Source organism: Pseudophryne corroboree, chromosome 6 (assembly GCF_028390025.1).
Source record: "Pseudophryne corroboree isolate aPseCor3 chromosome 6, aPseCor3.hap2, whole genome shotgun sequence".
NCBI classification, from domain to species: Eukaryota; Metazoa; Chordata; class Amphibia; order Anura; family Myobatrachidae; genus Pseudophryne; species Pseudophryne corroboree.
The window spans coordinates 281,927,364-281,951,924 of NC_086449.1; the positions used below are offsets into that span (position 1 = coordinate 281,927,364).

General features: G+C 46.1%; 1 protein-coding gene across 4 annotated transcripts in view; it reads right to left on the reverse strand.

Annotated features, from left to right (window-relative positions):
• AP4E1 (adaptor related protein complex 4 subunit epsilon 1) overlaps window positions 1–24,152 on the reverse strand; it is a 134,213-nt gene extending 110,061 nt beyond the window's left edge. The window contains exons 1-5 of one of the 4 annotated variants that reach the window (XM_063926083.1): window positions 23,866–24,152; window positions 14,317–14,388; window positions 12,860–12,983; window positions 12,146–12,219; window positions 2,377–2,498 (exon numbers count right to left, since the gene is read on the reverse strand). In XM_063926083.1, the coding sequence (XP_063782153.1) occupies window positions 2,377–2,498; window positions 12,146–12,219; window positions 12,860–12,983; window positions 14,317–14,388; window positions 23,866–23,991 (518 nt within the window). In that variant the 5' untranslated portion in view covers window positions 23,992–24,152. The other 3 variants (XM_063926081.1, XM_063926082.1, XM_063926084.1) reach the window with 3 other exon arrangements.
• Window positions 24,153–24,561: the final 409 nt, after the last annotated feature.

A 24,561-nucleotide genomic window follows, 5' to 3' on the forward strand; every position in this document is an offset into this window, starting at 1 on the left:
TGGGGGAGTGTATTTTAGCTTAGCAGGGCTGCGATCACTTGTGCAGCCCTGCTAAGCTAAAAAATTTTTAAGCAGAACTTGACCAGCCCTATACCTACTTACCCTGTGCGATGATCCCTGCGATGCTGAAGCTGCTTCTGACGTCAGACATCCGCCCTCCGTTGTTCTGGACACACCTGCGTTTTCCAAACCACTCCCCGAAAACGGCTGCCAACGCTGTGGAGACGCCCAGGTCCACCTTCTTCCTGTCCATCTTCTTTGCGCTCCGCTTTCTTCTCAAGATGCAACGTAACCCAGCAACCCCTGTCGCCGGGCAACGGCGCGCACTGCGGCCGCCGCGCATGCGCATTCTGCTCCCGTACGCACCGCAGCGATAAACTGCTGCGTGCGAACGGGTCGGAATGACCCCCAATATCAGCAACAAGCAGGACGTCAGTAAAGCAGACCTAAAAAATAAGTCTTTTAGGTGAGACAGGCTTCTTCCATCTGTCCATGAACATTCCTAAGTGTAATTTTACGGTGTAGTATGAAAATATGTATGTATGTAAAACCCCTTTCACACCGCACAAATAACCTGGTGTCGACGCGGGTCAGTGTGCGGTGTGAAAGCGCCAACTCCGAATTCCCGGGTCGCCTGACTCGGTATTTCAACCCGGGTTATAAACAGTGTTATTCCCGGGTTGAATACCGGGTCAGTGGATGTATAAACGGATACCCGGGTCGATGCGACCCGGGACCCGTTTACTAGAATGGGGGAGGCGGCGCGGAGATGAGCTCATCTCCCAGCGCCGCCGCCCCGGCTCTGCCCCCCACCGCTATGACAACCGATTCGGCATATTGCTGGTTCGGACAGCCAGTGAAAGGGGTAGGGAGAGTCTCCAATGCCGAATCCCACCCGGGAAGGACCCGTTTCCAATTCCCGGGTGGGATCCGGCATTGGAGATGTGAAAGGGGTATAAATGATGTATGTACGTATATATGTATGTTTGTTCTTCATAGGCTCATACATGGCTTGATGGATCTGGACCCAACTGGGTACACATACCCTTCATTATCCAACTTAAAATACTGGAGGGGTTTAAACAATAAAAAAATAAAAAAAATCACCTCTTTCGGAGCTAGGGCCATATATATATTCTTTATATAAAATGTATTGGTCTGTTTGTCTATCTGTTCTGTTATGCAGTCAGACACAGTTGCACCAATTGGGATGAAACCAAAGTGAGGTGATCCAGTTGGATCCCTGCCAAGTTTTAGGGGAATTAGGGTCCTGGTCGGACCTCACAAAACGGAATGCGCCGGGCAGACTTCGTTCTGGATTTGGAAGAAACATTCACAGAGTGGTAACACTGGATCTCAGAAGACATACTAGGAGGTTGGGGTCCCAGTTGGACCTCCAGTTGGTGTATGCTGGCCAGAACTTTGACCCAAGTAGCCTGTTCTTGGCATTCCATTGGATTGACTTGGAAGAAAACCTCACAAAGTGGTAAAGCTGGATCCCAGAAGACAAACTAGTGGGTTGGCACCTGAAGCATAATCCCCAATAAGTGCTACTTATCTGGACTAATTGGATAACCCCAGGCCGATTCACTAGCTGCAGTAAATTGCCGCAGCTAATTGGATACCGGCTTATGTGTCTTTACAAGAGACCATAGTAAAAAGAGCTATAATAATCATTTTTCATGCATATTGTTTTCTCAAGAAATGATATTAGAAATTACTAATTGGGTCAGTAATCAAAAATTCATAAGGCTATAGGTCAAGCTGTTTATACAGTTCACATAAATCCAAGATGACTTCTAATATCTCTCATATAAAAGCAGATGATGCATTGTTCTTTATAAGATACAAGATTTGCTAATCAACATCAGAAGTCACTGTTTAAAGAGATATTATATTCAGTTAACACATATAGCACTACTTGAGCAAAATAATCTGTGGATAGGATATTGGATATTTTTAATATAATTAGCAAATGTCTTCGTCTTTTTTATCATTTGCTTCTAAAGAAGGTGTAATGAAAATATAAACACGGAACTAATCTATAGTAATATTTTCATTACCAACAATAAAAGAATTCACAGAAATGCTGCAAGTTTAACAATGAAACTCCTGTACCGTAAAGTAGGTTAGGACCAACATATAACACAGGAATATGGACGGTAATACTATCATTTTCTCATGGTTTGCCACTTTAACAAAAGATCATTAAGATAAATAAAATAAGGTTCTGTGACTTAATGGTGACATTTAAATGGCACCTATAGGTAAATGCAAATTTTGTAGAGAGATTTACTAAATACACATTTACAGAAAATGAAATGTCCCAGAACCTGGGATTACATTGTTTTCAATTGCAATGCAATTTTCTCTTACTTTGAATGCTGCAGTTTGTCTTCTATGAGCGGCAGAGCTGCTGGAATCATTTCCCGGGGAAATATCTGACTCACCATAGTGAGCGCCATACACACCTCCACAAGATTAGTACTCTGTAGATCCTATCAAAGAGCAGGGTATAAGAATACCTTATTACAGGAAAGACAGCAATAAATATTACAACAAGGCTTTTGGGTGTTTACATAAAAATACATCTACAATTCTAATTAGGCAGACGTCCTTCATCATATTCTGCTAATTTTATTTTTTCTAGATTGGCCGTACAAATACAATACAAAATACCACGAGAGCGGATAAAGTATAGACATTGTACAAATACTGGACTCTTTGTTATTTAGTATTTGTACACAGCAAACTTGTACTTGATAACAGATTACACTGTATATATATATATATATATATATATATAAATAAGAGAGAGAGAATCCGGAAAGTATTCACAGCGCTTCACTTTTTTTTTTAACACATTTTGTTGTTAGTTACAGCTTTATTCCAAAATTGGGTAAATTCATTTTTTCCCCTCAAAATTCTACACACCATAATGACAACGTGAAAAAAGTTTTTATTCGAGATTTTTGCATATTTATTAAATATAAAAAAACTAAGAAATCACATGTACATAAGTATTCACAGCCTTTGCTCAATACTTTGTTGATGCACCTTTGGCAGCAATTACAGCCTCAAGTCTTTTTGAATATGATGCCACAAGCTTGGCACACCTATCTTTGGGTAGTTTCACCCATTCCTCTTTGCAGCACCTCTCAAGCTCCATTAGGTTAGATGGGAAGTTGCACAGCCATTTTCAGATCTCTCCAGAGATGTTCAATCGGATTCAAGTCTGGGCTCCTGGCTAGGCCACTCAAGGACATTCACAGAGTTGTCCTGAAGCCACTCCTTTGATATCTTGGCTGTGTGCTTAGGGTCGTTGTCCTGTTGAAAGATGAACCGTCGCCCCAGTCTCCCGACTAGTCCCCCAAGCCATGCCGCTGAAAAACATCCCCACAGCATGATGCTGCCACCACCATGCTTCGCGGTAGGGATTGTACTGGCCTAGTGATGAGCGGTGCCTGGTATTCACGCCAAAGAGTTCAATCATTGTCTCATCAGACCAGAGAATTTGGTTTCTCATGGTCTGAGAGTCCTTCAGGTGCATTTTGGCAAACTCCAGGCGGGCTGCCATGTGCTTTATACTAAGGAGTGACTTCCGTCTGGCCACTCTACCATACAGGCCCGATTGGTGGATTGCTGCAGAGATGGTTGTCCTTCTGGAAGGTTCTCCTCTCTCCACAGAGGAATGCTGTAGCTCCGACAGAGTGACCATCGGGTTCTTGGTCACCTCCCTGACTAGGGCCCTTCTCCCCCGATCGCTCAGTTTAGACGGCCGGCCAGCTCTAGGAAGAGTCCTGGTGGTTCTGAACTTCTTCCATTTACGGATGATGGAGGCCACTGTGCTCATTGGGACCTTCAAAGCAGCAGATATTTTTCTGTACCCTTCCCCAGATTTGTGCCTTGAGACAAGCCTGTCTCAGAGGTCTGCAGACAATTCCTTTGACTTCATTCTTGGTTTGTGCTCAGACATGCACTGTCAAGTGTGGGACCTTATATAGACAGGTGTGTGTCTTTCCAAATCATGTCCAATCAACTGAATTTACCACAGGTAATTAAGCTGTAGGACCATCTCAAGGATGATCAGTGGAAACAGGATGCACTTGAGCTCAATTTTGAGCTTCACGGCAAAAGGCTGTGAATACTTATGTAAAAATCACCCAAAAAACTTTTTTTCCGTTGTCATTATGGGGTATTGTGTGTAGAAATTTGAGGGAAAAAATTAATTTATTCCATTTTGGAATAAGGCTGTAACATCACAAAATGTGGAAAAAGTGAAGCGCTGTGAATACTTTCCGGATGCACTGTATATACAGCTGCGGTACTCCAGACTTGTATAAAGGAGAGAGTCACTCAGACTCCATGGACTGTTATCAACGTTTCAATCACAAGATTTTCAGCAAGACTGAATATTTGATAACAGACCATGGAGTTGGAGTCTTTCCTTACTACAGGTCTGGAGTACCGCACCTATATTATTTTATAACTACATTGCCGTGGGAGCACAGGATGCAGTAATTTTTTTTATAATTGTGAGATTTTATATATATATATATTTATTTTGCAACACTGTTGCCCTCCTATGGCCTCCTCCACGTCTCCTGATGTACTGGCCTGTCTCCTGGTAGCGCCTCCATGCTCTGGACACTACGCTGACAGACACAGCAAACCTTCTTGCCACAGCTCGCATTGATGTGCCATCCTGGATGAGCTGCACTACTTGTGTGGGTTGTAGGGAGGTCATACAGGCACGAGGAGGCCACACACACTACTGAGCCTCATTTTGACTTGTTTTAAGGACATTACATCAAAGTTGGATCAGCCTGTAGTGTGTTTTTCCACTTTAATTTTGAGGGGGACTCCAAAACCAGACCTCCATGGGTTAATAAATTTGATTTCCATTGATAATTTGTGTGCGATTTTGTTGTCAGCACATTCAACTATGTAAAGAACAAAGTATTTAAGAAGAATATTTCATTCATTCAGATCTAGGATGTGTTATTTTAGTGTTCCCTTTATTTTTTTGAGCAGTGTACATCCATTTTTAAAGGGGCGTGATCTGTCACTAGTCTGAATTGTCTACCCAAGAGGTAATATCTCAAGGTATCTAGTGCCCACTTAATGGCCAAAGCCTCCTTTTCCACAATGGCATACCTTTTTTCATGCTCATTGAGTTTCCTACTCAAATAAATGATAGGGTGTTCGTCCCCATCTCTGGTTTGGGACAGCACAGTACCTATCCCTACCTCTGAGGCATCTGTCTGTACAACAAATTCTTTCGAAAAATCTGGTGTTATCAATACCGGTTGTGAACACAAAGCCACTTTTAATGTTTGGAACGCTTTTTCTGCATCAGGGTTCCATTGCACCATATTTGACTGCTTCACTTTGGTAAGGTCTGACAACGGCACTGCTGTGGTCGCAAAATTGGGAATAAACCGTCTATAGTACCCAGTTATTCCCAAAAAAAAGCCCTTACCTGTTTTTTATTCACTGGACGAGGCCAGTTTTGAATAGCATCAATTTTATTCAATTGGGGCCTAATCAGACCTCTGCCTTTTGTGAAGCCCAAGTATTTGACCTCCTCCATTGCGAGGCAGCACTTCTTTGGGTTAGCAGTTAACCCTGCCTCTCTGATTGAGTACAGTACTGCTTGCACTTTAACCAAATGGGACCCCCAGTCTGTACTGTGAATTACCACATCATCCAAATAGGCAGCTGCATATTTTCTATGGGGCCTCAAAATTTTATCCATCGCCCGTTGAAAGGTTGCTGGAGCCCCATGCAACCCAAAGGGTAACATCTTATACTGGTATAGCCCCTCCGGAACCGAAAAGGCTGTTTTTTCTTTTGCGCTATCAGTTAAAAAGGTATTTGCCAGAAACCTTTGGTCAGGTCCAACGTGGTGAGAAACCTGGCTGTTCCCAGCCTTTATATAAGCTCATCCACACGGGGCATGGGGTATGCGTCAAATTTGGACACCTCATTTAACTTACGAAAGTCATTACAGAAGCGTATGCTACAGTCTGGCTTCGGGATGAGAACTATGGGACTGGACCACTCACTGTAAGATTCCTCTATGACTCCAAGTTCTAACATGGTTTTAACTTCTTTAGAAACAGCTTCTCGCTGAGCTTCAGGAATCCTATATGGCTTTAAATGGACCCTGACCCCTGGTTCTGTGACACTATCATGTTTTATTATGGTCGTTCGGCAGGCAGCTCTGAAAATATCTCCCTATTTTGGATGAGAAATTCTTTAACTTGATTGTTCTGATCAGCTGATAATGTCTCTGACACCTTTACTGCGGGAAGCAACCGAGGTGAAGACACCGAAGGGCAAGGCTCCGCTGACAGAGACAACCTATCTTTCCAGGGTTTGATTAAGTTAACATGGTAGATTTGTTCGGGTTTTCTCTTTCCCGGTTGGTATATTTTGTAATTAACCTCATTCACTTTTTCCCTAATCTCAAATGGACCCTGCCATTTAGCTAGGAACTTGCTTTCCACAGTGGGTACCAAATCAAGAACTCTATCTCCGGGAGCAAATTCCCGTATCTTGGCACTCCGGTTATATACCCTCTGTTGAGCACTTTGGGCCTGTTCCATGTACTCTCTGACAATAGGTACCACGGCTGCAATCCTATCCTGCATTTGTGTTACATGTTCAATAACGCTTCTATAAGGAGTGGGCTGTCCTTTCCACGTCTCTTTGGCAATGTCCAACAGCCCTCTGGGGTGTCTACCATATAACAAATCAAATGGAGAAACCCTGTAGAGGACTGAGGAACTTCTCTGATGGCCATTAACAAGTAGGGCAACAAACAATCCCAGTTTTTCCCATCTCTATCAACAACCTTTTTTAACATACTTTTTAATGTTTTATTGAACCTTTCCACCAACCCATCAGTTTGGGGATGGTAGATGGACGTCCTGAGGTGAGTGACCTTAAATAATTTGCACAATTCTTTCATGATCCTTGACATAAATGGAGTACCTTGGTCAGTCAAAATTTCCCACTCTACTAAAAACCTGCACCAGCTCCCTAGCTATCGCCTTGGTTGTGGTAGTGCGTAAAGGGACAGCCTCAGGATATCGAGTGGCATAGTCCATAATTACCAGGATATACATATGGCCCCAAGCGGACTTTAACAAGGGCCCCACGAGATCCATGGCTATTCTGTCAAACGGGACCTCTATAATAGGCATGGGAACTAGTGGGCTCCTGAAATGGGGTCTAGGGGCATGGTACTGGCATTCAGGACAGGAAGAACAATATTCAGACACTTCTTTATAAACCCCTGGCCAAAAGAACCTTTGTAAAACTCTTTCAGTGGTTTTTTCTGCCCCCAAATGTCCTGCTGTAATGTGACTATGAGCTAGTACCGTTCTCCGATAAGGCTGGGGAACTACCAGCTGTTCCACCACATCCTCACCCTTTTTGACAATGTGGTACAAGAGCTCATTACAGATGGCCATGTGGGGATACGTAACCTTGTCACCTGGTACCACAGGTTCCCCATTAACAATCTTAACATTCTCTCTAGCCTTTATCAAGGTAGGATCCTTTAACTGTTCAGACGCAAAGAGATCCTTCTTTACCTCCAGGTCAGGCACGCTTTCAGTTCTAACTACTATGTCTGTTCCCAGCAAGAGGGTCCTCACTGGACTCCCCATCTGTCACTTCCCCAGCCAAACTAGCAAAAGGCAAAGGGTCAGAAAGTTCCAAAGACACACGTACATCCATAGAATCACCGGTATTATCAACTGGCTCTTTACTTCTCACATCTGTTGATAAACGTGATTCCCAGTTTCCAAAAATGAGGAAAATCCCTCCCTATTATGGCCTCATGCACCAAGGTGGGGACCAGTCTTACTTTAACCATTGCTGACCCACAACAAGTTTCTATATTCACTTCGGCAGTGACATAATGTTGGGTATCCCCATGTATGTAAGTTACCCCAATAGGTATTTGCTGGACCTTTAAGGGGTTCACTAACCCAGCTTTCACGAGGGTAACTAAACTTCCTGAATCTAGCAAGGCCTCTACCCGGTTACCCTCTAAGAACACATCACACATTTGTTTTTCCAGCTCAGGTGAAGGTACCACAGGACAGGCTAACCTAGCAAAGAAAGACATTCTGCGACATTCAAAGGCAGCATCACATTGCATGGGTTCTTGCGTGACTGGGCAATTGGCAATAACATGACCTGGCATACCACACCTAAAACATTTAACCACACGATTATCAACCCGTTTGGGCAGCATTGACCGTTCTAGCCCCATTGGCCTGTCTCCAGGGCCAGTGCTTACAGTCTCTCCAGCCTTGCGTTCTCTTAACCGCCCAGCAACGTTTTCCCACGGAACAGTCTTACCAGTCTTTACTGAAGGGCGCTGTCGAGTATCTATGGGTTGCTGGGTGGTCATCAGTAATTCCTCTGCTGCCAAATACCTCTCTACCATGTCCACTAATTGGTCAGCAGTACCCGGGTTTCCATGGCTCACCCACTTGCGCAGGACCATGGGCAAAGATCTCAAATAGCGGTCCATGACGACTCTTTCAACCATCTGGGGACCAGTTAATGTCTCTGGCTGTAACCATTTTTTTGTTAGCTGATTAAGGTTGTGCATCTGGGAGCGAGGAGGCTTCTCCATGGCGTACACCCAACGGTGCACCCGTTGTGCTCGTACTGACAGCGTGACTCCCAGGCGGGTCAGGATCTCAGTCTTTAGTTTATCATAGTCCAGAGCCTCAGCAGGGCTTAAATCAAAGTACGCTTTTTGGGGCTCACCTGACAGAAAAGGTGCCAGCAGACTGGCCCACTGTGCTTTTGGCCAGTTCTCACGCTCGGCACTCCTTTCAAACGTGGTCAGGTAGGCTTCCACATCATCAGCCTCTGTCATTTTCTGCAGGAAGTGACTGGCCCGTATAGAACTAGTGCTGGACGGAGCACTGACGGCCACATCTCCAATCCGGGCTGCAAGGCTCTGCACCACTTCTGTTAAGACCTCTCGCTGTAGTCTCCAATACTGTCTGTTGGCCTCCTGCTGAGCCGCTGTAGCTTGCAGCAGGGCTTTAAGCAGTTCCTCCATGTCGACAGATTTTTCAGGCGGCTTTGTAGCTGCTTTCACCCAGGACATATCAAACCCTCAGGGGTGAGTCTCAGCAACTTCACACTGGGCTGTATCTGCATAAACCACCGTTTTCTGCAGACCTCATAAAGCTGCTGCTTTCACTTATGCGCAGAACAGAATGCTCGCATTCTCCACCAAGTTGTAACACTGTAAGGGAACAAGGTGCCGTTTCGTGGGGTAATTGGCAGCAAGCAGCAGCTGAGGAATCACACAAGCCCAGTGTGTGGTGCAACTGGCCACGACCAGTTTTATTAAGCAGAAAACAAAACAAACATCAAAAGAAAATACCTTGCCTGTCCGGCACTAACTAAACACAAGACGTTCCTAACTGTCTCTAAACAAAAAAACACAGAGATTTCCAGTCAACACTGTATGGCTCACTTGTATAAGGAAGCGTATTTCTCTCACAGAGATCCTGCAGTCTTCCCAGGCAGTCTGCACACACTAATCAGGCTAGCAGCCCTATAACCCACTTACACAGCTGAAACCCTGATTAGCCCTCTGTGAGGCCAAAGACCCGAACTGGGCCCAACGTCTGGAACTTGCCCTATCTTTCTTTCAGGGCCCTTATCCAGCTTTTCCAACAAACTGAAAAGGTTCTGACAAAACAAAACATTTTCCTAGAAGTTTTCATTTTTCTAATACAGGTAAGACAAGAACCTGGGACAAACATACCTGCCCTCAAACACTATTCCAGTGTTCTTGTCACAATATATATATATATATATATCTGATCACACATACATATATACACACACACACAAACAAATAAATATAAAACCACAGCACTCGCCACCCCAGAAGCGGGGTGCAATGTCTGCACTCACCACTCATAGGGTGGGGTGCATGTAGCCCATGCCTACCTACTTAATTATATACAAACAGAAAATTCAGCACTCACCATAGCAAGCTCACTTATCCTTACAACATCTATAAATAAATGATGGGGGTTTAGTGAATGAATTGGCCAATGCACGGAAGCCTGTAAACCAGTCGTCAAGGTACCCCACCTTCATGCAGGTCCTACACTATCACAGAGTCTTAAAAATTAAAACCTGGCAACTGTATCACACATAATATATCTGCAAATATGCCTCCTTGGTTTAATGTGAACCTGCCACATACATACCTTATGGCTTTTAAAAGTACACTAGTAAACCCCCATCATTTATTTATTTATTGATGTTGTGAGGATAAGTGAGCTTGCTATGGTGAGTGCTGAATTTTCTGTTTGTATATATTTAAGTAGGTAGCCATGGGCTACATGCACCCCACCACTCTATGAGTGGTGAGTGCAGACACTGCACCCCGCTTCTGGGGTGGCAAGTGCTGTGGTTTTATATTTGTTGGTATATTGCAGGGTGAATCTTTGGTTAACTCTTATTAACTGTGGCCACAAGCTTTTTCATGCACCCCTATGTAAACTCAATTGTTCTAAACCTGTGTCAGCTGTTCCTTAGTAATTTATCAGCCGGTGACTAGTGTACCTTTAAAAGCCATAAGGTATGTGGCAGGTTCACATTAAACCAAGTAGGCATATTTGCAGTTATATTATGTGTGATACAGTTGCCAGGTTTTAATTTTGAAGACTCTGTGATAGTGTAGGACAGAGATTTTCAACGTTTTACAACTCGCGGCACACTGAACAAGATCTAAATATTGCTAAGGCACATTTAAATATAATGGTGATGCATGGTGCAGTTGTGGGTCCTAGGATGTCATGTCGCAGCTTCTCCATAGGTAACACCTGAGCTACATCTGAGAAAGCCAAAAGAGCCCAACACTGCCCGGGCCCAAAATTAGAACTGGCTCTGCAACCACTGAACCCACCAGTATAGATCGTTCCAAGGCCTCAGTAGCGGCAAAACACTGACGGGCCTGGTTGTGCTTCTATGGCGGCACACCTGGAGACTGCTCAGGGTACACTAGTGTGCCACGGCACAGTGGTTGAAAAACACTGGTGTAGGACCTGCAAGAAGGTGGGGTACCTTGGCGATCGGTTTGCAGGCTTCCGTGCATTGGCCAATTCACTAACTAAACCCCCATCATTTATTTATTGATGTTGTGAGGATAAGTGAGCTTGCTACGGTGAGTGCTGAATTTTTTGTTTGTATAATATATATATATATATATATATATATATTATATATAGATAGACACACACACACACACACACACACGCACACACACACACACACACACACACACACACAAACAGTGACAAAACCAGGTCTCCAATCCTGCAAATGAAATACTTGCCGTGGCGCCCTCCTGCTGGAAGTGATCACATCAATACATATGTTGGGTAAACAGCGACACACGCGGTCATATGTACATGCTTTGTCTAAGTTTGATATTTCTGTACTTTATGAGGAGTTCTTAAGAAACTGTTCTTGAGATAAATTCTAACAGAGGACTGAAACATTGAATTTAGACCCAGCATGTCTATTTGACTCCTGGTGTAGGTGTACATGTGACCGTTAGATACCCAACATATATGTCTATATAGGCTTGCCATAATATCCCTTTAATCCGGGACACCTAGGTTCTTAAAGCAAGTGAAATGCAAGCTTGAATTTAGCCAGCCACAGAACCTGTGTAAATCATTTGTGTCCTGATTAAAGGGATACTATGGCAAGACTATGTATATACATATATAATGGAACCATATACTGGAACAGTCACATAAAAAGGCAAATTCTTTCCTGGACTGTTTAATGAAGCAACAGTGACTACCAACAATTACATATTTACTTAAAAATCGGTAGTTATGTGACTGTAATACATGCAAATTGCTCTTTTTCGAGAATGTCTGGACTTCAATAAAATGGATAAAAATATCTATGTTCCACTTGGGTCTTATGGATCAATCAGCTACAGTGATGCCGGGACTGAACAGAAGCATGTATAATTACTTTTCAATAGCAAATGCTCGCATCAGAAGAGGAAAATGGAAAAAAATGACAATCAATAATAAATGTACATATTTAGGCATCTGGATTTTACCTTTAGAACTGTATTGACTAGCAGAAGGAGCAGCTCATGGTTTTCATGTAAGAACAACGACACTGCCAGGTACCCTGCAACATGGAAAGTAAAATAACAAAATAAAAATTACATGAGTGTCAATTTATTTTACAATGATATGTGGCTGGGATTGTGTAATTCACTGCTAGATCCAAAAATGAACCATACATTTTAAGGCAATCTTTACAAGAAAAAAAATTATAAAAGTTACATATACAGCTCATCTGAAATGGATCAAACATGTTGTATAGCAGAATGAGAACAATACAGATTAATAAACCCATTAATCCTGTGTTAAGGCAAATCCTATGGATATTGCCTTATTTTAAGAATGTCTGACCAACATTCCAAGTCACTGATTTGGGAACAGTAAATAAATTAGCATTGTAAATAATTGCCCCTTTAAAAAAAAAATCTGACTGCGGCCGGCATCCGCAAGGCCGCAGAACTCGGACTTCATTACATACTGCCCTACAATTAAATGATGAGACAATCAAGAGTTTTCCATTATCATAGATTTGTCTTCTTAAATAATCTATATAAATGTGATAATCCTGTAAAAGGCTGTTCAGCATAGTAACATCACAAAGAGAAGACACAGAAAGCATTAAAGTATTCATATAACAATACTGCCTATTGTTATGTTATTTCTACACACAACTGTATAAAAACTAATAAAAGATGGACACATACCAACTCGTTTTTCGAGTAGGTTTCCTTGCTGAGCTAACTTGATGGCATGAATATATCCAAATGAGGCTTCATATCCCAACATTTCACAGTAAATCAGCCTCACCATACATTCCTTCATCTGTCTCTACCATGTAAAGGGAGAACCATGATTAGATTTACAGATATAGTTACAATACTGGTGGCTTAATCAGTGAATGAACAACAACAGATCACCTTCAGGTATACAAACGATTATTAATAGCAACCATGACTTAAAATACAACTGTGCCCTGTAGCAACGTTTATGTTCAATACATGCAAATGCAGTTAAGCATCATACCCTGGGTAATATTACCTAGAACCTAGCAAAATTCAAGCAATTGCTGGTAACTGGTCATGGGATAAGGTTTGTGGCTGGAAGTATGTTGAACATGTTCGGCAATTTTCATGTTTAATGTTAATTTTAATTGTTACTATTATTAGCTACATATATAGCACCAGCATATTCTGTTGTCCTTTACAACTGGAACAAAACCGTAGTAAAACAAGACTGGGTAATAACAGACAGACAAAGGGAAAAGACATCAATATACCTGGCAATAGTAGGTCAACAGCATGCTGTACTGAGCTATAGCACAACAGATTTATTATTATCTTTTCTATTTAAGGCATCACAGTTTCTTCAGCACTGTACAGTAAAAGTGAAACGTGACGTATCACTGGTACAAAAAATGTAAGATGTTATACCACAGGAACAATACAGAGCAATAAACAGACAAATTAGGTATGACACAGACAAGGGAAAAGGGTTGGGTAACTTAACTGTAACATGACAGGAAAGGGGAGAGAGAGTCACAGGGGTTGGGTATGGGATCCCGATGGTCAGAATCCCGGCGGTCAGAATACCGACACCGGGATCACAACCGCCACAATGCCGGAAGGGGGGGCGCGAGCGTAACTAAGCGCCTTGCAGGCTCGCCACGATGCGGGCTCACCACGATTTCTATTCTCACTCCATGGGTGTCGTGTACATCCAGGAGTGGCAATAGCTGTGGCAGCGCTGCCGGCATTCTGGCAGTCGGGATCCCGGCATTAGTATTCTGACCGCCGGGATCCTGACTACATCCCATTCACAGGAAAGAAGGCAATTCAGAACTCATTAAGACAGTACCCAATAAAAGGACAAGCACACAGTGCGAGAGTCACTGAAAGGGACAAACAGACCAGGACTACTGGAAGTAAGGACAGTGCTAGGCAGGAGGAAGGAGGGCCCTGCTTGTAAGAGCTTACATACTAAGAAGAGAAGAGAAGGTCAAGGAAGGAGCGATGAGCAGTAGCTGTAACATGTAAACAAATTAAAAATTAAAAGAAATCTATAGGTCTATTTACAATTCAATTAAGCAATCATTATGATGCCTTATAGAAAGTGTAGAGATGTCATTAAACTTCCGTCTTATTTGCAAAATATATGATGTTACCAGGGTCGTATTAGGTGAAGAAACTGTTGTTTTCAAACTGGCAAGTTCTTGCTGTATTAGTTTTTCTTCTTCCTAAAAATAAAAATGTTCAACGTTAATTACACTGTTCAATGTAAAAACAACTGTGTAAAATCAAGGATTACAGTTTGACAGACACGTTTGCATCCTGTACTGGTATTTATATGCTTTGCGGACACACAATTTCACAGCACTTTATTGGCTATGTTGTAGTCAAACAAAAGTTCCCCTAGGACATGCGCCAAAATGACTGCCAAGATCAAACCTTTAACCCTTTTATTCACTTGTGGAAAAGGATAATGCACTATTGTGCCCTTTTTCATTCCTAGAATGTATCATGTGGACTGAAAAGTCAAATGGTCTTCAATGACAATGCAAACATTGTTAAAATGTCAACATGCAGTGTGTCGACACTCTCATAAAGTTGACAGATGAAATGTCAACATTGGCAGAATGTAAAAAATAAGAATTTACTTACCGATAATTCTATTTCTCGTAGTCCGTAGTGGATGCTGGGAACTCCGTAAGGACCATGGGGAATAGCGGCTCCGCAGGAGACTGGGCACATCTAAAGAAAGCTTTAGGACTATCTGGTGTGCACTGGCTCCTCCCCCTATGACCCTCCTCCAAGCCTCAGTTAGGATACTGTGCCCGGACGAGCGTACACAATAAGGAAGGATTTTGAATCCCGGGTAAGACTCATACCAGCCACACCAATCACACCGTACAACTTGTGATATGAAACCCAGTTAACAGCATGATAACAGAGGAGCCTCTGAATAGATGGCTCACAACAAGAACCCGATTAGTTAACAATAACTATGTACAAGTATTGCAGACAATCCGCACTTGGGATGGGCGCCCAGCATCCACTACGAACTACGAGAAATAGAATTATTGGTAAGTAAATTCTTATTTTCTCTGACGTCCTAGTGGATGCTGGGAACTCCGTAAGGACCATGGGGATTATACCAAAGCTCCCAAACGGGCGGGAGAGTGCGGATGACTCTGCAGCACCGAATGAGAGAACTCCAGGTCCTCCTCAGCCAGGGTATCAAATTCGTAGAATTTTGCAAACGTGTTTGCCCCTGACCAAGTAGCTGCTCGGCAAAGTTGTAAAGCCGAGACCCCTCGGGCAGCCGCCCAAGATGAGCCCACCGTCCTTGTGGAATGGGCTTTTATTGATTTAGGCTGCGGTAATCCTACCGCAGAATGCGCCAGCTGAATAGTGCTACAAATCCAGCGCGCAATAGACTGCTTAGAAGCAGGAGCACCCAGCTTGTTGGGTGCCATCAGGATAAACAGCGAGTCAGTTTTCCTGACTCCAGCCGTCCTAGAAAAATAAAATTTTCAGGGCCCTGACTACGTCCAGCAACTTGGAATCATCCAAGTCCCCAGTAGCCGCAGGCACCACAATAGGTTGGTTCAAGTGAAAACCTGAGACCACCTTCGGGAGAAACTGAGGACGATTCCTCAACTCTGCCCTATCCATACAGAAAATCAGATAAGGCCTGTTACATGACAAAGCCGCCAATTCTGACACACGCCTGGCCAAGGCCAACAGCATGACCACTTTCCACGCGAGATACTTTAGCTCCACGGTTTTAAGTGGCTCGACCAATGCGACTTTAGGAAATCCAACACCACGTTGAGATCCAAAAAGTGCCACAGGAGGCACAAAAGGAGGCTGAATATGTAGTACTTCTTTAACCAAAGTCTGAACTTCAGGCAGTGAAGCCAGTTCTTTCTGGAAGAAAATCGACAGAGCCGAAATCTGGACCTTGATGGACCCCAATTTGAGGCCCAAACGTCACCCCTGCTTGCAGGAAGTGCAGGAATCGACATAGTTGAAATTCCTCCGTCGGGGCCTTCATGGCCTCCCACCAAGCAACAAATTTTCGCCAAACGCGGCGATAATGTCTTGCGGTGACATCCTTCCTGGCTATGATCAGGGTAGGGATGACTTCCTTCGGAATACCCTTTTCCTATAGGATCCGGTGTTCTACCGCCATGCCGTCAAACGCAGCCGCGGTAAGTCTTGGAACAGACAGGGTCCCTGCTGCAGCAGGTCATGTCTGAGCGGCAGAGGCCAAGGGTCCTCTGCCAGCATCTCTTGAAGTTCCGGGTACCAAGCTCTTCATGGCCAATCCGGAACCCCGAGTATGGTTTTCACTCCTCGCCTTCTTATTATTCTCAGTACATTGGGAATGAGAGGTAGAGGAGGAGACACATAAACCGACTGGTACACCCACGGTGTCACTAGAGCGTCCCCAGCGATCGCCTGAGGGTCCCTTGACCTGGCGCAATATCTTTTCAACTTCTTGTTGAGGCGGGACGCCATCATGTCCACCCGTGGTCATTCCCAACGGTTTACCCGCATTTGGAAAACTTCTGGATGAAGTCCCCATTCTCCTGGGTGTAGGTCGCCCATCGGAGAATCCTTGTGGCTTCTGCCATCGCCATCCTGCTTCTTGTGCCGCCCTGTCTGTTTACATGGGCGACCGCCGTGATGTCGTCTGATTGGATCAGTACCGGCTGGTTCTGAAGCAGGGGCCTTGCTTGGCTTAGGGCATTGTAAATGGCCCTTAGCTGCAGAATATTTATGTGAAGCGAAATCTCCTTGGAAATTTCTTCCCTGTGTGACTGCACCCCAGCCCCGAAGGCTGGCATCCGTGGTCACCAGGACCCAGTCCTGTATTCCGAATCTGCGGCCCACTAGTAGATGAGCCCTCTGCAGCCACCACAGCAGCGACACCCTGTTTCTTGCTGACAGGGTTATCCGCTGTTGTATCTGTACATGGGACCCGGACCATTAGTCCCACAGGTCCCACTGGAACGTCCTTGCGTGGAGTCTTCCGAATGGAATTATGCTTCGTACGAGGCCACCATTTTTCCCAGGACTCGTGTGCATTGATGTACCGACACCTGTCCTGGTTTTAGGATGTCTCTGACTAGAGATGACAACTCCTCGGCTTTTTCCACTAGAAGAAACACTCTTTTCTGGTCTGCGTTCAGAAACATTCCCAGGAACAGAAGACGTGTCGTCGGGACCAGCTGTGACTTTGGAATATTGAGAATCCAGTCGTGCCGTTGTAGCACTTCCCGCGAGAGTGCTACCCCCACTACCAACTGTTCTTTGGACCTCACCTTTATCAGAAGATCGTCCAAGTACGGGATAATAAAAACGTCCTTCTTGCGAAGGAGTATCATCACTTCGGCCATTACCTAGGTAAAGACCTTCGGTGCCGTGGACAACTCCAACGGCCGCGTCTGGAACTGATAGTGACAGTCCTGTACCACATATCTGAGGTACTACTGGTGAGGGGGTAAATGGGGACATGCAGGTACGCATCCTTGATGTCCAGGGAGACCCTGTAATCCCCCTCGTCCAGGCTCGTAATAACCGCCCTGAGCGATTCCATCTTGAACTTGAATCTTCTGATATAAAAGTTCAAGTATTTTAATTTCAAGATGGGTCTCACCGAACCGTTGCGGTACCACAACCACTGTGGAATAGTAACCCCTTCCTTGCTGAAGGAGGGGCACCTTGACAATCACTTGTTGTGATTATAGTGTTGAATATCCACCAACACCGTCTCCCTGGCAGAGGGAGGTGCCGGTAAGGCAGATTTTAGGAAACGGCGGGGGGAAGAACGTCTCGAACTCCAGCCTGTACCCCTGAGATACTACTTGAAGGACCCAGGGATCCATGTGAGAGAGCCCACTGTCCGCTGAAATATCTGAGACGGGCCCCCACCGTACCCGGGTCCGCCTGAGCAGCCCCAGCACCATGCTGTGGACCTACCGGACGCAGGGAGGACTTCTGCTCTTGGGAACTAGCTGTGTGTTGCAGCTTTTTCCTCTACCTTTGCCTCTCGGCAGAAAGGATGAGCCTCTAGCCCTCTTGCTTTTCTGGGGCCGAAAGGACTGTACTTGATGATACGGTGCTTTCTTTTGTTGTGGGGTAGCCTGTGGCAAAAAAATTAATTTCCCAGCAGTAGCTGTGGAAACGAGGTCTGAAAAACTATCCCCAAACAGTTTTACCCCCTTATAGGGCAACATTTATGTGCCGATTCGAGTCGGCATCGCCTGACCATTGCCAAGTCCATAACCCCCGTCTGGCGGCAATGGACCTAGCGCTTATTTTTGATGCCAGCCGGCATCACGCATGTATAAGACCACGTCTTTTATATGCTCTATTTTCAGCAAAATATTGTCCCTATCCATAGTTATTTTCCGACAGGGAATCTGACCACGCAGCGGGAGCACTGCACATCCATGCCGAAGCAACGGCTGGTCGCAATATAATGTATCTTATAGGGTAACCTCCTGCTTTCTATCAGCAGGTTCCTTCAGGGCGGCTGTACCCGGAGACGGTAGTGCCACCTTTTCTGATAAGCGTGTAAGCGCTGTATCTACCCTATGGGGTGTTTCCCCGCGTGACCTATCCTCTGGCGGGAAAGGGTACGCTGCCAATAACCGTTGTAGAAATTATCAATTTCTTATCGGGGGAAGACCACTCTTCCTCACACACCTCATTTAATTTCTCAGATGCAGGAAAAACTACTAATAGTTTTCTCTCACCAAACACAATACCCTTTTATGTGGTACCTGGGGTATAATCATAAATGTGTAATACATTTTTCATTGTCTCAATCCTGTAACGGGTGGACCTATTTGGAGGGTACACCAGTCTCATCGATGTCGACACTGGAGTCAGTATCCGTGTCTACATCTGTGTCTGTTATCTGAGGTAGCGGGCGATTTTAGAGCCCCCCATGACATTTGAGACGCTGGAACAGGCACAAGCTGAGTAGCCGGCTGTTCCGTGTCGTCGACCTTTTATGTAAGGAGTTGACACTTTCACGTAATCCTTCCATAAGTTCAACCACACCGGTGTCGACCCCACAGGGGGTGACAACATATTTACAGGCATTCGCTCCGCCTCCACCTCATTATCCTACCTGTCGACACAGCCATACCGACACACAGCACACACACAGGGAATGCTCTGATAGAGGACAGGACCCCACAAAGCCCTTTGGGGAGACAGAGGGAGAGTATGCCAGCACACACCAGGGCGCTATATATCACAGGGATAGCACCTATAAAAAAGTGTTTTCCCTTATAGCTGCATATATATTGTATACTGCGCCTAAATTGTGCCCCCCCTCTCTTTTTAACCCTTTCTGTAGTGTATTAACTGCAGGGGAGAGCCAGGGAGCTTCCCTCCAACGGAGCTGTGAGGGAAAAATGGCGCCAGTGTGCTGAGGAGATAGGCTCCGCCCCTTTTTCGCTGACTTTTCTCCCGCATTTTTATGGAATCTGGCAGGGGTTAATATACATCCATATAGCCCTGGGGGTTATATGTGATGTATTTTTGCCAGCCAAGGTGTTTATATTGCTGCTCAGGGCGCCCCCCCCCAGCGCCCTGCACCCTCAGTGACCGGAGTGTGTGGTGTGCATGAGGAGCAATGGCGCACAGCTGCAGTGCTGTGCGCTACCTTGGTGAAGACTGATGTCTTCTGCCGCCGATTTTCCGGATCTCTTCTTGCTTCTGGCTCTGTAAGGGGGCCGGCGGCGCGGCTCTGGGACCGGACTCCGAGGCTGGGCCTGTGTTCGGTCCCTCTGGAGCTAATGGTGTCCAGTAGCCTAAGAAGCCCAAGCTGGCTGCAAGCAGGCAGGTTCGCTTCTTCTCCCCTTAGTCCCTCGATGCAGTGAGCCTGTTGCCAGCAGGTCTCACTGAAAATAAAAAACCTAAAACTAACTTTTTCTAAGAAGCTCAGGAGAGCCTCCTAGATTGCACCCTGCTCGGTCGGGCACAAAAATCTAACTGAGGCTTGGAGGAGGGTCATAGGGGGAGGAGCCAGTGCACACCAGATAGTCCTAAAGCTTTCTTTAGATGTGCCCAGTCTCCTGCGGAGCCGCTATTCCCCATGGTCCTTACGGAGTTCCCAGCATCCACTAGGACGTCAGAGAAAATAAGGTTAGGATACAGGGTAATGTAGTGGGCGATTCTCCAGAAAGTGAACATGAAGTCCTGTGCATCACATGCTTTTCATTTTTTTTTTTTCCTTTTAAACTGGTCTGTTAAGAAATTGTTGTTATATGAAACTTAATTGCTTAGTAGCAATGCCTTACCCTATAACTTAAGACCCACTAAAATCTTGGTATTTTGAAAAAGCAGGTCGTTTGAATGTGTGTAGCTGTCCCGTGCATCACGGAGAATCGCCCTAGTTAATATCCCGGTAGTCACCATCCCGACGGATCCCACCGGTAAGGTACTGGGGTTAGGGTTAGGCACTAGGAGGAATGTGGCGGTTAGGGTTAAGCCACAGGGAGGGGAGGAGGTTAGGAGGGTACGGGTTAAAATACTCACCGGGTTCCATCTGGATTTTAAACGTCAGGACGCCACTGTCGACACTCTAACTGCTGGGATGGTGACTGCTTGGATATTGATACCATTGTGCAAGGGAGGTAATGTTAGGCACTATAGGGAGGGTTAAGAGCAGGGATTAGGGTAAGGGATAGGGGTGAAATACATATTGGAATGTAGGAGGACTGGAGGTCTGACCCAGAAGAGATGATCACATGAACGCTGGGACCCGGAAAATGACGCCGAAGCCGCCGTGAGCAGCTAAGTCACCACTGGTCCACCAGAGACAATATGATGACCTTTTAACATGTCGACATTTCATCACTGTCTGTATGATAAATATCAACATGGTCCACGTCGACATTATGACTGCCAATATATCATACCCAACCTCTTTGAAATAGGATATGATGTGAGAAGAACACCACCACCACCGACGATTCCATATGAAGAACTTTCTGATTATTTGGCTATGATACATTCTGTTATTAAATTACCTTTTATAGAAAGTCTGAAGTATTTTCTGCTCTGCAAAGATAATAAGCAGCACACACTCTTGTCATGTGACAAACAAGCCCCAACCAGTTAACATTAGATAAACAGAGTACTAATGGGGTGGGGTGGGGAGTATAGTGGCCAGACTCACAAATGGGTTGCTGATGGGAGCAGTGGAACAGCAATAAACGAGGATAGTGCAACAGCAAGGTTTGTTTTGTTTGCGAGTTAGTGTGTGTTCTATGGAATCAAGTATATGATGAAGAAATTTACATTAGTACATGGGGGGTCATTCTGACCCGATTGCACGCTGCAGTTTTTCGCAGCGTAGCGATCGGGTCAGATCTGCGTATGCGCCGGCGCCGCAGTGCACTGGCGCATGGCCGCCCGTCGCTACACTACGATCTCCTCTGCCTGATTGACAGGCAGAGGCGGTCGATGGGCGGGAGGGGGCGAAACGGCGGCATTTGGCCGCCGTTTTGTGGGCGCGGTCCGGCCAACGCAAGCGTGGCTGGACTGTGCGGGGAGTGGCCAGCAGCGGCTGCGTGACGTCACACTGCGGGCCGGGGAGCGAAGAGTAGCTCCCGGCCAGCACGCTAAAGCTGCGCTGGCCGGGAGCTACTCTTGAAGTGCACCTTTGCACTTCTGCGGGGGGGGGGGCAGCACTGACATGCGGGGTGGACTAGCCCTGTGCTGGGCGTCCCCCCGCATGTCTGAGTTCAGGATCGTAGCTGTGCTAAATTTAGCCCAGCTACGATCAACTCGGAATGACCCCCATGGAGCGCTCTCAGAAGAAAAGCCAGGATCACTTGTGCTCCCACTAACTGCCAGAGCCACCCCAGCTCTTGAGTCTCCACTAACAGATCGTGAGATCTCCCCTGGGAACTGTGGGAGCAGCGGTGTCTGCTGGGATTGCCGGCGTCACCAAGGCAGGGACGCCGGGAAGGAGAGATCCTGTGAGAGCAGCGGCTGGCTCCACTGCCGAGGCTGTGATACTGTGGGAGCAGCAGTGCCTGCTGGGATTGCCGGGATCACCGAGGCAGGGATGCCTGGAAGAGGAGATCCTGTGAGGGCCATGTCTGGCTCTGCTGCCGAGGCTTTGATTGATGCTACTGCCACCGTTGCCAGCACTGCTAGGACGGTAAGTGGCAATATGAAAGGAGCTGAGGCCCGAGCCTGTTACAGATTCTTAGCGGAATGTGAGCAAAAAAATTGGTGGTGGGGAAGAGGGGGACGGCCACTTCTGTATTAGCCTAGGGCGGCTGGAACCCTTAATTAGGCCCTGCAGCAAGACTTACTCCAGCACCTGTACTCCCAAGGACAGTCAGAGACATCCCAGCACATGTACTCCTGCTGGGTTTGTGTGAAGAATCCATTTGCACAGGCGTTCGCAAGGAGGCTGACAGGAAGAGGGCATTTGTGGGTGTCAACTGACCGTTTAAAAAACGCAGGCATGTCCAAGCGTTTGCAGGGAGGGTGTCTGGCGGCAAATCCGATCCTGAACAGCCTGATGTAATCGCAGCAGCTGAGTAAGTCCTGGGCTGCACAAAATCAGTTTGTACAGCTCTGCTACACATTTGTTTGCACACTTGCACAGCTAAAATACACTCCCCGCCGTAAGCGGCGACTATCTGATCACAAGGCTGCAAAAAATGCAGCCCAGCAATCAGATCTGAATTACCCCCTATACTCCCACTGACAGAGACATCCCAGCACTTGTGCTCCGCCAATAGCCAGCCTCACCTCAGAACCACTACCCCGGTTGACAGCCAGTTATCCCAGCACATGTACACCCACTGACAGCCAGACACACCCAAGCACCTGTATCTGACAGAAAGATTCACTCCAGTACTCCCAGCGACAGCCAGTGACACACCAGCCAGGACCTGTACTCTCATTGACAGTCAGAGACATCCCAGCAGATGTACTCCTGCTGACAGACAGACTCACTCACTCAAGCACCTGTACTCCCACAGTCAAACATCACAGCACATGTACTGCTGCTGACAGCCAGACTCACTCCAGCACCTGTACTGCACTGACTGTCAGCAACATCCCAGCACATGTACTCCTGCACCTGTACTTCCACTGACAGATACATCACAACACATTTACTCCTGCTGACAGACTCACTCACTCCAGCACCTGTACTCCCAGGTACAATCAGAAACATCCCAGCACTTGTATTTCTCTGAGGCCCGACTCATTGACATTCCAGCACCACTACCCCGGCTGACAGCCATTCACCACAGCACCTGTACTCTCACTGACAACCAGATACCCCACCTGTAATCACACTGACAGCCAGATACCCCAGCACCTGCACTCCCACTGACAGCCAGATACCCCAGCACCTGCAGTCCCACTGAGATACCCCAGCACCTGTACTCCCACTGACAGCCAGATACCCCAGCACCTGTACTCCCATTGAGATACCCCAGCTCCTGCACTCTCACTGACAGCCAGATACCCCAGCACCTGCAGTCCCACTGAGATACCCCAGCACCTGTACTCCCACTGACAGCCAGATACCCCAGCACCTGTACTCCCATTGAGATACCCCAGCACCTGTGCTCCCACTGACAGCCAGATACCCCACCACCTGTACTCCAATTGACAGCCAGACTCACCCCAGCACCTATTATTTTAAACCAGTGTACCTGTCTTGAGGTGAGAGATGTGATGCTGCGGATCAGACTCCCAAGCTTGGAGCTAGGCCCGGGCGGTGGATCCTGCTGGAGGAGGCCGGGCAGGGCGCTCAGTGTGCGCTCAACAATCTCAGTCATATTCCAGCACCCTGATCACAACAACAACCGGCATCACCCTCCACTTCCGCCCTCTCCCTTCAACAAAACACAACTTTATTCCGCCGTGTAGTGACATGCAATGAGTAGTGCTGACACTAGAGGGCGTGCGAGCACCGCACACACACAGAGCAGTTGCTGCTTCTATGCCTGTGCTACTGCGGTAGCGTCTGAAGGTAACATAGACACAACCGTACTATTACTGGCCGGGGGTGACTCAGCGCCGGCGCCTTCCAAGTTCCTGCACTTTAGGGAGCCGCTGAGGTACAGAAGGAGGCCAGGCCTGGCTGCCTCCTGCCTTATTACTGTACATCCCCAACAAAATGTGGGAGCAACTGCTATGGAAATCTCTTGTTTCCCCTGTCAGCCTGACATATATATTACTATTCATATTACATTTTCTCTGTGTCACTGAGTAGCTGTCAGGCGTTTTCTCTTCATATAGTCTGGTTAGTGCACATCACTATGCAGAATAATACAGGACTGTTCCATCCTTTGTACTATTGTTACACTTTTGAGAGGTCTCAGTTTAACTTTTATTATGATAGCGTG